A 16,105-nucleotide genomic window follows, 5' to 3' on the forward strand; every position below is an offset into this window, starting at 1 on the left:
CTGTGTTTAACGTCTCAGAAACCTCCCAGCTGCACACTCCTACAAGCCACGGACAAAAAAAACACTTCTCAACACAAGAAGCCCCCCCCACACACACACATTAGAAGGCAGCAGATTCGATGATTCGATTTAAAAGATACACATTAAATACCATTTAAAAAAAACAAAAACAAAGGCTGCTTACCTCTGCTCAGCACCACAGCCCAGCACACTCCTTGCTCCCTGTCCTTTCCAGAACCTTCTGTTAATGGCCCCTGTGCTGGCAGCAGCACCTGGGGCAGGTGCCCAGCTGGGCCTGCACCTGCAGCAAGGCTCCCTGCCCACCCCACATTGTAAAGAACAGGCTGATTTAGGCAGTTTGCTTGCTTTTTAACTTTGTTATTTGCTCTTCCTTTGCAAGGCTGGCTTTGCTCTTCTACCCTGAGGGCTTGCAGGGTTTTACCAGAGCTCACACAGGTCACCACTGCACTCTGCGCCGCAGGCAGGGCTGCGGGGCAGGACCCACAAATCCCCTAAGGTCCCTAGACCCACAAGGTCCCTAACCCCACACAGAACTCTCCCTGCTCCTGAAGAGCCCCACCACACAACACGGTTTAAAAGCAGCTCAGCCAGAGCCCAGGAGGAGCACCTTTTGCCCTCGGCAGAATGAGAGCTAAGCAAGCCGTATATTTAGTAAACCTCTCCCATGCTGCTTGCTTCACCTCACGTTTGCCACCGCAGCAAGCCCAGGTCTCCATAAGCACCTTAAGCCAAGCAGGTTTCTGTCAGCGAGCCTTCTCCCTGCAGCCTTGCCCAGGGCCAGCTGCTGGCTGCTCCAGGTAAAGCCAGTAACAGGCCTGCAGGGCCTGCCCTACCCCGCTTCTTCGCCCAGCACAGGTTTTGGGGGAAGACAGTCCTTGCCACCATCACTATGGCTTGTTGCGAACTGGCAACAACCATGGTGACTTTTTAAGTGTCCACAGTCCTGCCCCCTAACTGGGTCACCCCTTTTCTAAGCTCTGTTTTCCCTTATAACACCTCCAAATGCTCCTGGATTACCTCCCTCCGTGTAGTCTGGCCTTTAAGCACTGGGAGGTGCAGAACAGAGCACTATATTCCAGGTGGTGCCTACTGAGGAGCATATTTTTAAAAAAGAGAGAAATACTATCAGTTCACTGTATGCCGTCTGTTCAGAGCTTTGTTTATTCCATAGGAGATCACAGGATTGTGTGGCAGATACTCTTGATTCTTTCATCAGTACAGGTTGATTTAGGAGTTTTATTACATCTGCTGTATGCAGAGTTTAAAGGGTTAAGTTAATCTAGTATACATTTTCAGTAACAGCAATTTAGCTCCTTACAGTGCTATTGATCCCATTTTCTTCAAGGAAGTTCCCCAAATGGTGTTTTTTTATGCACTGTGGGAGTCTTTTATGGCTGCTGCAATGCAAATCAAGCAGTTACGATCACCGCAAACTGATCTTGCTCTTTAGAGATTAAAGCCCCAGAGACAGAATTATCTTCTGATGAATTTGACCAAATAGATTTTCAGGACTTTGATGATCTTGCTTGTGGGTGTATGTATGTGCATGTGTCATTTTCCTTTGACAGAATTTACATTAAGACAAATGAAGAATGAAAAAGCGTACCAGGATTGTGGATACAATTGTGTCAGTATAAACATACTTTATAATTAGATAGCTATTACCATAGAGTAGGGGAAGAACTAAATCAGTATAAATCACTTTTATACTAACCTAATTGCATCCACAAAAGTGTTCATAGCAGCATAATTCTTTTATTAAAAAAATCCTTACCAACATTATTATTCTAGTAAAATGTAAATGCAGGCCAGGACTTAGATACCAATTAAACTGCAGTTGGCAGAGGTGTTACTCTCTAAATAGAATAAATGTAACAGAACAAAAAGCAAAATAAATAATGAAGTAAGAAATAATAGAAGCATCTATCTGTGATATTGTCAAATTGTCCAATGAGCCAATGGGAAGATTTGGGGAGAAATTATTATATAGATCATTTAAGCAATTTCTTGCTAATAGTTTGGAAAGAATCTATCCATTCTAAATGCAATGAAATTAATTCTTACAGTCTTTTGTGTGTATGTATTATCTCTTTGTGAGTTAGTGTGCTTGAAACTGATAATGGATCTCTAGAGGCCACCAACCAAGTTTACTTCAATGACATGAAGTTATCCCAAAAAGTTAATGTAATTCCTTTTTTTGCGGAACATGTGGCAACCGTTTACCCAGAACACTCAGTGATATCTGGAAAGAAATCTGTAATGAACTGGATTACTGAAATGCTAGTACCAAATCTATTACTGATGTTATGCTAAAATGAGCTTATTTTCCATGCCAAAGCCTTCAGCAATTCCTAGGCTGCAAAGTGCGTAAAGAAGCAGGTCTCTTTATCTGGAGCTGATTAATTTAGTGTGTTCACAACCAGGTTTCCCCACAAAATCTGATTCCATTTTGTTTCATGCTTTTTGTCCTTTTTTTAAAACAAAAAAAAAACATGTTGGAGTTGTTCACAGAAGGGGAGAAGAGGGAGAGAGAAAGGGGAGAGCATTAAAAGAGCCATGGAAAAGAATGTCAGTAAGATTTATGGGTCATATATCGCCACAGAAAGACTGTAGGTGGTAAGGAGCATGCTGTGGCAGTAATTTATAGTACCTCTCTATGACAGACTCCTAGACTGAAGATGAAAAACGTGCTATTAAAACAAAAGCAGGCTATCTGGAATGTTGTTGTAAACAAGAATCCTCTTATCACAGCTGCTACAACTGTTGGTTGATCATTCACTGGGAAATTAGCAAAGCTGTAACAGATACCTGGTTCAGGCTGGGACCCCTTGTATCAGAATTCATCTGATTGCTTACAGCACTTTATGGGTATGGCTAAAATGATAGAGTGGAATAAAGATGGTTTTGCTACTTTGCTATTCCTCTGTAGCAGGAATAGAGAGAGACTGGTATAAAACACCTGTTAGTAATCCACAACCAGGAGGGTATATGTTTTAGTTAAAAACAAAACCCATTTCAATTAAAAAAACCTATACCAATATATTGTTTTTACCGTGCTAGTTATGAATTTGTCTGGAACATACAGATTATAAAATTCAAACAGTCTTTCCCAGGATTTTGATGTTAAATTCAGTTTCCATGTTCCTGAAATCTTGCTATGTTGTTTGTCTCTGGCATGAGGCTGAGAAATTGTTTCTTGAAACATAGGGTAAGACAAAAAAGTTACACTTCTTCATCACAGTGAATCATGAAACTGAAACTATTTCTATTCCACATGGTTCTTAAACGGTGATTTACTTTTAAATAAACTCATAATAATTGGTTTTGAAAGTTCTTTTGGATCATTGTACCTCCCTACATCCTTGGCTTTTGTGGCCTGTCATATTTCCTGGTGTTTCTGGTGTTCTGTTTATTTTTTTTTTTATCCAATTGACTCTCCTTAATTCTAGGAAAACTTGGGTAACTATTACACCTTCTGCTCCTAAAGTAAGCAGATGTTATAGTACCAATAGTTGCAACTGAAGTCAGAGGAACTAGCAAATGATTCTTCACTGCTAAATTACGTAAGCATCTGATATCTAAGCACTAGGTTTTTGAAGATTACCATCAAATAGGATAGGGTGGTTCCAGCAAGGATGACGTGACTTGAAAAAACAAAGCAGTTAGAACTAAGCTTGAATAACATTATATGAAGGAATATATGCAGATTTAAAATGAGCATACACACAGAGGCACACAAAGATATATATGTATGCAAAACGAAAATGCAAGATCAAAACAGAATGTTGAAAGCAAAGATCAGGTTTGCTTTGGGGATGAGATGTATTATCCCGTTTTATTTAATCCAGATATGACTGTCATGCCGGGGATCACAAGTGCAATGCAGAAGCAGACTGGCAAAATTCAAAAGGGCATTCAGCTATATAAGGAGATTATGCACATAATCTACACTGTTCGCCAATATTTATATGAGCATGTGATTCAGAGGGGAGTTTTGAAAAGTCTTCTACCAAAGACTTTTTCCTAAACATGTTAACTAAATGCAAACTTGATGTCTTTCAGGTTTAGAGATTATAGTTGCTAGGGCATCTTGATTGTTACCTGGAGTGTGAATTAGGAAATGGATTTAGTTGTAGCCATGGAAATACTAAAACTCCAGTGCTGCCAAGAGATTTAGGGGCAAGATGGATTCTGATGTAACTTAAAAACATGTTTTATTTTGGTTTTAATGGAAATATTTTTTTCCATTTAATCTCTTACAGCAAGAATGCAAAGACACAAATCCTCCAACACGTTCCCTGAAGCATAATGAAATATTAAGAGTAAAGTCAAGTTTGCCCCTTCCTGTGAAGTTCACTATCTCTGCGATACTTCTTTCATTAACTATGTGCCTTCATAGATTTGGTAACTAATCCACTGCTTTAATACCATACCATGATTTTAAAAATGGCAGTGAAAGTAATATCTGTGCTTCCCCACTGAGAATCTGCCCTAGAATGTTACTCCTTAGTATGTTAGTCTATGCAGGCTTTAGGCTAAAAAAGCTGGATCTTCAACTCAGGACATAAAAATTCAGTCTTAATATCTGAAATCTCAGAATTCCAATGAAAAGCATCTTGAAGATGAAATTCTGCTTCAGATACCTATGTTTCGGTGAACTAAACCATCACTACAGACGAGGTAGATGTCTCAAATTCCTGTACAGCCATGGAGACAAACACACATGCTTTCATAGGCACAGCTCATCCCTTCCTCAGACCTGAAGCAGGGCATCCTAGAAGTGTTAGATGTCCTGAACTTCCTGAGGAGCTGTGGTGACTTGCCACATGTGTCACCGAGCACATGTCACAGAGCAGGAATTAAAACCCAGATTTCCCCAAACCCAGTCCGTAATGCAAAACTCTCCCACCTGTTGATTAAGTCATTTTTTGAACAATGTTTTAAATCCACAAGCAATCTCTCTAGATGAGTTTGGAGCTTGGCTCTCCCAAATTTATTCTAAAAGTAGCCGAGTATGTATTATACTCAGGTAGCTCTGTCTGTTGTTTTTTAGCAGCTAAGCAGAAGATTTCATTTTCAGGCAATGTCAATCCAACACCTTTCTACCAGCATCAGCTTCCCTTTAATTAAAAGTACAAAGCTCTGACAAGAGCTTAACAATGGAAACACTTGCAGGCAACTCTACTATTAAACGAAAACTGTTTGCATGTCTCTATTGTTAATTATTATCATTACTAAGTACTCAATGCAGGGAACACATTTACACTAGTGCTCTGTACTCGGCAACAGTCTGCAATTAATTTCCAAGAATAAGTGCTACCACAGTGAAGAAAATGAACTAAAAGTATACACCCCCAATCTCTGTATTGTTCCCTTGACGTCCCTCCACCAAATTGACTCTGAGGTGTTCAAATACTGCCATCTTCAATGCTCATTAGCATCTCAAAGCCAGGTTTGTCTCCGAAACTAACTCTTCCAATTTCAGTAACACCAATGCATCATCAGTAAATTTTCAGCCAGAACCTGTAGACATGGTGCCTACAGTCTTCTACAGTGAGTGACAACAGACAGCTGAATTCTGTATGGGTAGATATAGGCCCTGACTTTCTCCTACAGGCTCTTGGCTCTCAGAGCAAAAAAAGAAAAAAGAAAAAAAAGAGAAGCTAACAACTGAAAAATTAGTGGTAAACTAGAAAATAAAGGAGATTTGGAAATGCAGCACTACCGTGCTTCTCTTTCTCCTCCCTTGCTGCATTTCATTTTCTAACAGCCAGAGCTGAGGCACAGCAGATGCCAGCTAATCCTTCTAAGTTCCCTGCTCCTACTTCTGCTCCATGGCTGGGAGGCCTGCTGTGTGCCAAATTAAAACGCAGCATTCTTAAAATTAAACTTTGACAACCGCAAATAGGGGCCTGTTTCGGTCTTTGCTCCTCTGGATATCCACACTTGGATGAGATTTGTATCAGACCCTTTTTCATAATCTGTGTTTGCCTCCTCTACTTTCAGGACAAAGTTTGAAAAGCCCTCCCTGAAGAAGGGAGAAATTCCTCTGAAGAAGGGTTAGGAAACCTGATAAACACCACATCTAAACTAAGGCAATCTGCAGGTGCTTTAGGAATCAAAGAAATGAAATGGTCAGTAACCTCAAAATTGTCTCTCTCTTTCTTCCTGTGGCCCGGAAGACTTCTATAGTGGTCAGGATAACTCACTGATTTTTTTTTTTGATTTTTTTTAAACTGCCCCCATACAAATCAGAAAGACTGTCTGACCAAAGTGTCCCTCCTCTGATAATTGTGTAATCCTTAATATCATGGAAATTGTATCCAGTTGCCTTGAAATGAATTGAAATAATGCAGGAAGCTATACGGTGATTGACTGACACACAAGAATTGTTTCCCCTTATTTCAGTATTTAAGCATAAATGGATAACAGTGGTCAAACTACATAGCCTGCAAAATGCCTTTATCTGAGCGTCTGAGGAAGGTTTCTTTTCATTGGAAACACTCCCATACAGCTGGCTCACCAGCGAGCCCAGCTTATCTAACTAGACTCATTACTGCAGTTTCTGAGTGTTAACACCTACTTAGATTTTTTTTTATTTCCTGGCCTGTAATCTTCATTGAAAAGATGGAGGCATCCGAGGTGTCCCTTGAAGGGCAGTTGTCTGAAGGGAGATAGTTTAAATGCTGGTATGTGAACTTATCTTTTTAGCTCTTTGGAATAGACGTCTGGCTAGCATCCTGCTCGATGCCGCTCTGCAGAACAGCCTCAAGACCCTCCCCGGTGCTGCGTTAATAAGCAGGAGCTCACAAAGCATAAGAGAAATTAAAAGAAAGGGAGGAGCACAAAGATGATGGATGAATATCTCAAGGGATCCAACTGCCAGCAGAAGCAACATTTCTTGGACAGTGAACCTATAATCCAGACTCAAATGAGAGGGATGCAAATCCTCAGAAGTATGAGATAAGGCAAGAAGAGGGAGGCTAATCTTGTACCTCTCCAACCTGAGACCAAAGACATTTTTAACGTAGTATCTTGGGGGAGCCCCACAGAGCTCTACTAAAAAAAGATCCTTACATACACAGAAGAAGCCAAAAGATCTATTTATTAACATGAATGTTGGCACTAACTGATACATTATATGGTGAATATGATTCTGCAATTCCTAATTGTAGTAACAAAAAAAAAAAAACAAAAAGAGAAACCTTGGAAACCAACTCTCTGCTCTACTGTTTCTATTCCTTTATATTCCTTAATGCTATGGAGATTTGATTAAAAAAATTATTAAGTAAGAAGCCCTGAGGAAAAAAAATGAGAATAATAGGAGAACTATTATCACCAGAATAATAAAAAAATCAAATGGGAGAGCTCATAGAGTACATGAGAAAGCAGGTTAGGAATGCTGGCTTTTTCACAGGAAGAGGAACCTCAGGTATCTTCTTCAGAAATATCTGTTGAGTTGCTCTTCACTGTGAGTTAGTGGTATGAGTCTGTCACCCCTTGTTGAAGAAGAAACTTGTTAAATCTTCTTTTAGCAGCATATTTGCTTTTCCATTACATTATCTGCCCACAGTCACCCACACAAGACTGACTAAAGGCTTCCTGATCTAGATTTTTCCTTTTTTTTCCTTTTTCCTTTTGTTCCTAGCTCAACTGCAGTGTGACACACTTAACTTACTCTAATTTTCAAGCTGCCATAGGTAATAAGAAGATAGGCCTTTGCCACTAACATGTAATCTTCAGCTGTTCTAGAGAATATGTGAAAAGACTGCTTGAAGAACTCTGAAAATGTGCAAGTGGCTAAGGGACAGAAAAGCTGAGAGCATCCGTTCTCTGTCACTGACACAGAAGCAGCTTCCCAGCATAGATCTTCTGTAGCAAAGTAAGATGCTGAAATGCAAACACGGCTCTTGCAAACAGGGGGATTAAAGACTACAGTAGCTAAAGCAATCACTTCACAAACTTATTAAGTAAGGGCTCACACATAAAGGACTGTTGTCCCTCCAAAAAGAATCACAGCTTTAAAATAGGATTTTTCTGATTTTCTCTTGTATTAACTGAAGATTTTAATAGGAATATCTTACCTGTGAAAATGTTTGCCTTTAGAAATAAGGAAAAAAATATTTGCTATTTAGAGAAAACCTAGACTAGTATTGCTGCTATCACCTCCCAGGCACCTGAGGGAGCCAGGGGGCTTTGAGTGCCCCCTTTGATTGCTCTGATGAGCCCCACCCAGGACTGCTCCCCCCATGGGCTCCCTGTTGGTCACCAGCCCCATTAAGTCCCCACACAGCACTATCACACCAGCACGTGCTGGGTGGGGAGTGCTGGATGGGGTCCTTGGTGCTGCTTCCAGGTCTGACTTGCCTCAGATATGGGGCGACTGGACCCTGTTGGTGGTGTCCTGGTTGTTAGGTGTAGGGTGAGCTCTCCACTGGGGTTCCTCACAAGGCAGTGCTGCTCGTGCTGCTTTGGGGCACTGCTGTGGTTCCTTAATAAGAGCCTGGGCTGGTGGAAGTTTGCAACAGTGCCTGTAGTGTGACCATGGTGCTTCTTGAGCCATGCTAGTGTAAACAGCCTTTTAGAAACAGGGAGGCAGGTTTTTAATTTAATTTTAGCTTAGAGAAAAGAAGGCTCAGGGGGACCTTATTGTACTTTACAATTATCTTAAAGGAGGTTGTAGTGAGGTGGGGATCGGGCTCTTCTCCCATGCACCAGGTGTTAAAATGTGGGGAAATGGCCTCAAGCTGTGCCAGGGGAGGTTTAGACAGTTTCTAGGGCATAGGTTTATAGTAGCTATTCAGCTAAGTCCTCTGAAAGATTTAAATTGTCCTATTCTGTACAAATTGCTCAAATTCAAACATGCAATTATTGTCTAATTGGACTTGAAGATTTTTCAGCTAGCTACCTACTAAATTACAGTGCAAGCTGGAAATGATTTGGCTGTTTAGAAGGCTCTAAGCAATTGTATCTCATGGTTGCCTTGTGGGGGTGAAAATACCAAGGATGTTTTTGTAATGAGGTACTATAAAGCATTCCTCCCTGCCTTCTCCTTGCTTGTCTCACACCTTTGCTCCAGCCCTTGAAGTTGACCTGGATTTCTCAGGTGTCGTACCTTGTCTTTGTTTGCTCTATAGGCTTCTAGCCGAGTTGAATTTGTGTGGTTTTCTGTCCATTGGGGTGTTCTGAAAGACAGCAGAGAATCTCCACATTAATCCAATATTACATAGAATCCAATATTCTGCATGTTTGAGAAAAGGGAAACCTCCCCTGCAGTGTTCAGCACCTGGAGTAATAGCTATTAAGTCTCTGTGAACATTATAAAATATTTTCTATAGAGTCCTTGTTGCAATTTGCAAGTAACAATACTCAAATAGTTAAAATGAGGCATTACAACTCCAGCGAGACTTGAGGTTTTGCAGTAGTAAGCTAGTACGAGGCTTGACTGTGCTCATGAGATCCTAATCACTTTCCCAGATCCTGGAGTAGAGTGAAATGGTGTGTTCGTATTCAGGCACTCTCTGAAGCTTTGCATTTGTCTTTCAGTAAAGACAGAAGTGCAGAGCCTTCCACAATATGCGATTACAGGAAGACAAAACTGAAAGGAATCTCTTGTGGTCATGTGTTTGCAGGCAGCATCAGTAAGACGTAACTCTTCTCACATTTTTCTCATCTCCCCTTGTAAATCTCTAGTGGAATAGAGATCCCACAGATCAATTGTTACTCCCTAGATACTGTGTTCTGCTTTTTAACTACTCTAGAGATCAGAACATGATTCCTGATGTTTTTGCCTTTGCAAATTTTAGCTCCTTTTCTAATTAATATTTTACTGTTAGCTTCTCAGTGTTCAGCAAGAAAGGGGGTGAAATACTTCTCTGCCTCATGACTTATCTCACAACTAGGTTAGTGAGTCATGCCACTACTTGCTTTCTTTGTTAATAATACCCTTTTGCACTGAATTAGAGTTTTAAGAGACTGGAAGAGGCCTCACCTGAAAGTAATCTACAGCCTGGTTAACTGAGTAACAATGTGAGAAGCTTAAAAATGAACTTTAAAGGCCCCTAGATAAAGAAGTAAAGTGCACCTATCATGCCTGTACCTGAACTGATTGCTCTACTTGCTAGGGGTGCTAGCTGAGCGCTGCACTACCAGCCTTCGTACAGTTACCTCTTAACCAAGCCAGTACTTGGATGGCTTCCTAACATAACTGTGTCTGCTTGCACGTGTGACAGCCACTTTGCCCTCTTCAGTAGTCTGTACACCAGGGAAGTTAAGAGTGATGGTTCCTGTATCTGTAGTGGTCTTGCTAATATTCCAGTAGCCTGAGATTGTGTGCTAAAGTCAGAGTTGTCTCTGGGCGTGGGCAGTAAAAAGGAAATTAATGTCTAAGAACATATTCCAAAAGCCTGAAGTCAGTCCAGTCAATAGGATGAAGCTTAAAAGTTTTATCTACATCAAGGACAGGGAAGTCAAAGGCCCCTCTGAACAGAAACAGTGATACCCTGGGGTGGAAAGGCAAGCAGGCTGAAGGATGTGTCAGCAGCAGTGGTCCAGCTCATGCTTTGAGCAACACGGAATTCGAAGATGAAAAGCTCCTAACATGTCGGTGCTCTCAGTCATCTGCCTGCCCACCTCCTGTTTGACTCAACTCCAGCAAAGACGGTTATCCTTGATTGTGGGGAAGTCATGCTGGATTTGCATGGAGCATGAATTTGAATCTAGCTGTTGGATTTCTTGCCTCGACAGGTTTTTTAATTCTATTCCAAATTTTAAATTGCTGAGCAGAAATAACCTTAATGTGGCCTGTAAATCCATGAACCTGAATTAAAAATTATACTTTTTCTGCTCTAAAATTGAGAATGTGTAATGCTTCACAGCTCACTGATTATTAGTGTGGTTCTTTCTAACCCCCTGTAAACCAACTGCAAACCTTATCTCATGTTTTTTTAGCTCCTTCAGCTTCTTCCCGGGCTCGTGTTTTTGTGCCCTGTCTCCTGCTTGTCAACATACACCACTTGTTTCTCCCAGCTGTGGGAACGATTCCAGTAAGTCCTAAATGTTGTGGTGCTGCATCTAATGCTGCTCAGTATAGCAGAAGTTCCATGGCAGAGATGTTCTCCCAGCTACTGTCAGCAGGTGTCTGCCTATGCTCTCCTTCTCTGATTATTTTTTTTTAATGTTCTTGGTTGTTCTCCAGCTCATCGCTGCTTTAGAAGACCCCATGGCCTCATCACCATCTCTTTTTTTTGTTTTTTCTGGACTTTAACAAGTAACTACTCATTGTTTGATGCTTTCTCTTAGATAACATAGTAAAAGTCCCTAGCCATTGTAATTATTAGTATATTCCTGGAGAAAATTGTGACAGTATATATTGAAGGGCTTCCTGCAAGAAGGTACACAGTAGGTATCCAATTTCTCTTTAAATAAAAGGCACTTGTAACAGTCAGGGGCTTAAAAGAGGAGAAGGGAAAGGCAGCAAATAAGATTTTGAGGGACAGTGGGATTTACAGTGGTCAGAGCAGATAGTCATGCTGAATTATATGACTAATTAGTCTTCATTAGCAAATCAGAGCAAATTATGATATAATGCCAAGGTTGTGTAACATGCTGGGCGGAGAGTTTGTCTTTTTTTTTTTTTTTTAAATCAGGGTTTAACCCAGTTTATTAAAATATTGGTCTTGGGTTTCAGTGTTCTGCCAGCAGGTTAAGAGAATGTAGTTTATAACCCAATCCCACTACTGCTGATGTTTTGTATGGTTATATCTGCTAGAATAAATCTCCTATTTTGCCAACTATCACTTTATGAGGTTTTCTAGGAAAAGAGAAGCTTAGGGGATGATCATCATGGCTGGTTAGATGTTGGCCTTTCTCTGACCCATGATGGACAAAGCCCAGCCATATAAGTTACACTTCTGGGTTTTGATGGGGAAGGCTTTAAAGCACAGTTTGTATAACTGGATGTGGCTGTATGTACTTGTCCATCAACCCATTCTGATGCCTTTATAACACATCAGTTGTTAGACTAGCATCAAATCCTTTCACTAGGAAGTCTACTGTGTATTCTGAACAAGGGAACTATTATTTACATAATTTGCATCGTAGCATTATCTGGCTGATGTCCTATTGCTATTTAGCTTTCCATTCTTTCCCATTTAGACAAATCCTTGTCAAGTCCAGTCTCTGTTGCTTGCTTCAGTGGAACTGGAGGGAAATGAGTATCTGACTTTTCCTTAAACCCAACTGTTAACTGTATATAAATGACTAATTCCTTAGCTCATGGCATGTCATTTGTCTAACACAACTTGCAAACAAGATTCAGACTACAGGAAAAGAGTAGGAGGTACATATTCTGGTAACTAAAGAATCCTGTGAACTGCAGAGGACCTGTGCTAAACTAGTAAAATAAAGAGCTGTGTTTTCCAGACTTCATTAGCAGTTAGAAAGAAAGGAACAGAGGGAAGAACCCAACAGCCAGCAGGTTAGAAGTTAATTAGGAGCAGCAGTAAGGGACTGCTGTTTTATTCTGAAGCTTATGGGGTAGTTTAAAGCTTTTTAATGCCACTATAAAAGTTCTTGTGCTGGAAAGTCTTCTGACAAAAAAAAACAAGTCCCTGGGTAACTGAGCCAGGTTGCTGTCAGCTGTGGGGGTTCCTGACTGCAGGGTTTCTACATCTGCCCAGCAACACTCGTTAAATCCTGCATTTCATTTATTGAACAGATTTTGGGGGGAGGGATCAGTCAGGATTGTGCTTTGTCAGCAAAAGTGCTCTGCTTCTGCTTTAACTTGAGCTGAAGAGTGAGCTGCATTGTTTGGAACAGTGGAAGCTGAGGAGCTCTTAGGAGGCAAAAGCAACATGTACAAGCAAAGCAGATGAAGAAGCTTTTGTACTTGCAACAGGTCATAAAAAGAAGTGACCTAAAAATTGAGCTGCAGTAAACCAGAGCCTGACACTAGCTCTGTTCCGAACCAACATTTGTTCACCTCAGTTTCTTATCTAATCTGATGCCACCATTTAAACTCTGAGCAATAAGGCTGCTCATCTTGGCCTGTTGAGCTTTTGCCATGCCATGCACATGCCATTTTGTGTGGGTACTGTGCGCCTCTGACAAAGCATCGGCTAACGTATTGCCAAAAGGATTGGATACCAGCAAGTATGTAAGAAACAGTGAATAGGTAAACTGAACTGTTGTGCCTTCGTTTCTGGAAAACTTCACTTTTAAGATACAGGGAATGCTGAGGTTTCTTGCAGGGAAAACAGAACTTGTACTGATGTGATTTGATACTCGATTGTGTCTTTGTGGCCAGAAAAGACTATTGTAAACTACCCGTTTGAAAACCAATATGCTACAGACAAAATTTAGTTTTGTCATGTCTTCTGTAAGTTGTTTGTAGACATATGCAGTCCTGATGACTTTGATCTAGAAGTTATCCACACCTCTAACTTCCACGTTCCTTCTGGTGCTTCTGCATTTGCTCATTCCTGTTTGTTCGCAGGTTGTTCCTTAATGCTTCTGTAATGGGTTCCTGCAGACTTGCACTTTCCCAAACACAGCGCACAACTTGGTTAGAATTTGGTATTTCACAAAGGTTCTCTACATCTACGCTCTTCCCACTCCTCCTAAAAGTCCTGAAGCCTTTGTCCTGCGCTTCTTGTGTGGGAGGTATCGTAAGCAGAGAGCTGTGAAGGGGTTAATGAGCCCAGGCAAAGTTAACAAGGGATGGGCAATAAATGGCTCCAGCTGTGTATAATTAACTGTAATACTGTGAAGTAAATGACTTTTATTGGCAAGCATGTCATAACTTCATTAAAAGTCATATTTACAGCCCTCTCACATGGAATGAGTGCTTGTGTAGTCTGCAATTTAATGAGCACTCATTTTCACCTTGTTCCAATTATCTCCCACCCACCCCTCCCTCTCGGTGTGGGGAGCATGAAGATGAAATACAATGGGAGTGTAATTAAGGCTGGCACGGATTCTTTCAGGAAATGTTTTTTATTCCAGCACAATCACTTCTATTGCTTACTACTAATAATACTTTTTAAGTGTTTAAAATACATAATTTTCTTTGGTCCCCAAAGTGTTACTTAAATAACAGTTATTAAAGAATGTCTCTGTGGGAAAGGTTTCCCAGGCCCAGAACCTCTGATAGCTGGGCACCTGAAATGCTGTGTCTAATGAGGCACGGTGACCTAACTGAGGCAGTGTACACAATAGGAAATTAGTATCACTTAAGAGGAAAATTGCAATTTAGCTTAATTACAACTATATCTGTGCAGTGCAAACCAGTGGAAAGCCCCCGTAGTACCTGAAGAAAGCTCCTTTTCTCTTTCCGGAGCGTTGTTCTGCGTAGCCCAGTGCTGCCTCCTGTTATCCTGCTGCTGGCTGATGTAGAAGCTGGGGGAGATGGAAGCTCTGCGAGCCCTGGTGCTTTCCTGCTGTACCCGGGAGGCACTGGCATTCCTGGTCAGGTAGCCAGAAAGGTCCACGAGGAGGTCCAGATCAGACTTCTGAGGCTTGTGTGAGACTAGAGATGTGTATAAAGGAGAGGGAGTCAGACATGGGACTTCAGTGTCTACAATGCAGTATTTCTCCTGGCATTTAGAAGCAGATACACAACAGGGCACCTCAATTTGGGACATGACTTGAGTTCTTGCGTGCCTTACCAATTTACAGTTCCCTTTCATTTTACAGCAAATGACACGACTGGCCAAGCTGTTAGCAAAGTTGTGTTCTTCTGATTTTGTCATCTACACTTTTCTTGTGGGCTGTACAGTAATTATAATAAGATTGTTTTTTCAGCACCAACTATGTTGTGGTCCCAGTTCTTGACTGACAAGTCACACTTGATAGCCCAGCCCAACGCCGTATGTGGACCTAGTAGAGTGGCATGAGAGCTTGCAGTTGCCTTCTCTTTGTGTTGTAGGGCAGCAGTCATTCCTGTACCGCTGCAGGGCCTCATTACAGATTTCAAAGTGGAGACGATGCTGCCTGTTGTGGTAGCTGAGCAATCTTTGGAAAGAAGGGGGATGCGTTCCTCTGATGGATGCTAACAACTGATATCCCTTGGGATCTACTCAGGGGTTCAGAATGAAGTAAGGGTTATGGGAGATTAATTACTGGGCGCTGCAAGTGACGTGATTAGAAACACATGATAAATGATTTATCTCATGGCACGGTGTAACAGCAGAGCAGTCGGTTATTCTTACCAAACACACATGTTACATTCACTGCTAAGAAAATGAATTAGAAGTTAAAGATCAAGGACTAGATCCTTTGCAGCTATAAATCAACTGAGAAATTACAACTCATAGTAGCTAAGAATTTGAACCACATAGTTATGCATGTCCCTTTAAAATAAGAAGCCTCGGCAGAGGCTTTAGCCTGATATCTGTGTACTAGTACAGCTCTGCTTGGGCTAGTTAACCAGTTATAAGGTGTTCAAGATTAGTATGAATGATGTTCCATTGCAATGGTAAAACAGCAACGCTTGCCTGTTTGTGCAGCATTGACAGTGCCTCTCAAATAAAACTACTTTGATGCCATCCAACAACTTACCCCCCCAGCCTAGGGGGATGGTGATGAGGCCAATTATTTTTATATGAAATGCCTAATAATTAAGCGAACTGTAGCTGTTTGTAGGGTGCTGACAACACTTGTACTTGATTGAGAAAGGCTAGTAAAGCACAGTAAAACAGAGCGCCTGCTCTAGCAGGAAAAGTACCCCTGCCTTGACTCATTTGGCAGGAGCTGAGCTCTTGTCTCACCTTAACGCTAACCCTTTCCCAGACTACAAGCTATTAGCTGCTTTTGTGACCTTTTTTTTGGCACTAACAAAGCTGCTATATTATTCATAAGCAAGAAGATCAGATGAGTTGTGTGAATTCTAACAGCTGATCTACAGCTTTTTAAGCTCTGTAAGGATGGGAGGGTTATCTTAAGAGGCCTGTCAGTGTAGATTACTGTCTGTGTTACAGTGATGCTTGAATGCCTCTAACAAGGTATTCCTGTGCCGAGCTGAGTGAGACACCCTCCACGTATTGCAGATCTTGCCATCCAAACAGTCGAGATAACTTCTTACCCT

General features: G+C 41.2%; 1 protein-coding gene across 14 annotated transcripts in view; it reads right to left on the reverse strand.

Moving 5' to 3' along the window:
• LOC308183005 (uncharacterized protein) overlaps nt 1–15,642 on the reverse strand; it is a 116,425-nt gene extending 100,783 nt beyond the window's left edge. For 3 of the 14 annotated variants that reach the window (XM_080568490.1, XM_080568492.1, XM_080568491.1), the window contains exon 1: nt 14,330–15,642. In XM_080568490.1, the coding sequence (XP_080424616.1) occupies nt 14,330–14,771 (442 nt within the window). In that variant the 5' untranslated portion in view covers nt 14,772–15,642. Of the gene's footprint in view, nt 1–184; nt 732–8,105; nt 8,324–9,136; nt 9,207–14,329 lie in introns of those variants that run through there. The other 11 variants (XR_013942201.1, XR_013942209.1, XR_013942202.1 and 8 more) reach the window with 8 other exon arrangements.
• Nucleotides 15,643–16,105: the final 463 nt, after the last annotated feature.

The sequence above is a fragment of the Anser brachyrhynchus genome, assembly GCF_964034855.1.
Source record: "Anser brachyrhynchus genome assembly, chromosome: 26".
Taxonomy (NCBI): Eukaryota; Metazoa; Chordata; class Aves; order Anseriformes; family Anatidae; genus Anser; species Anser brachyrhynchus.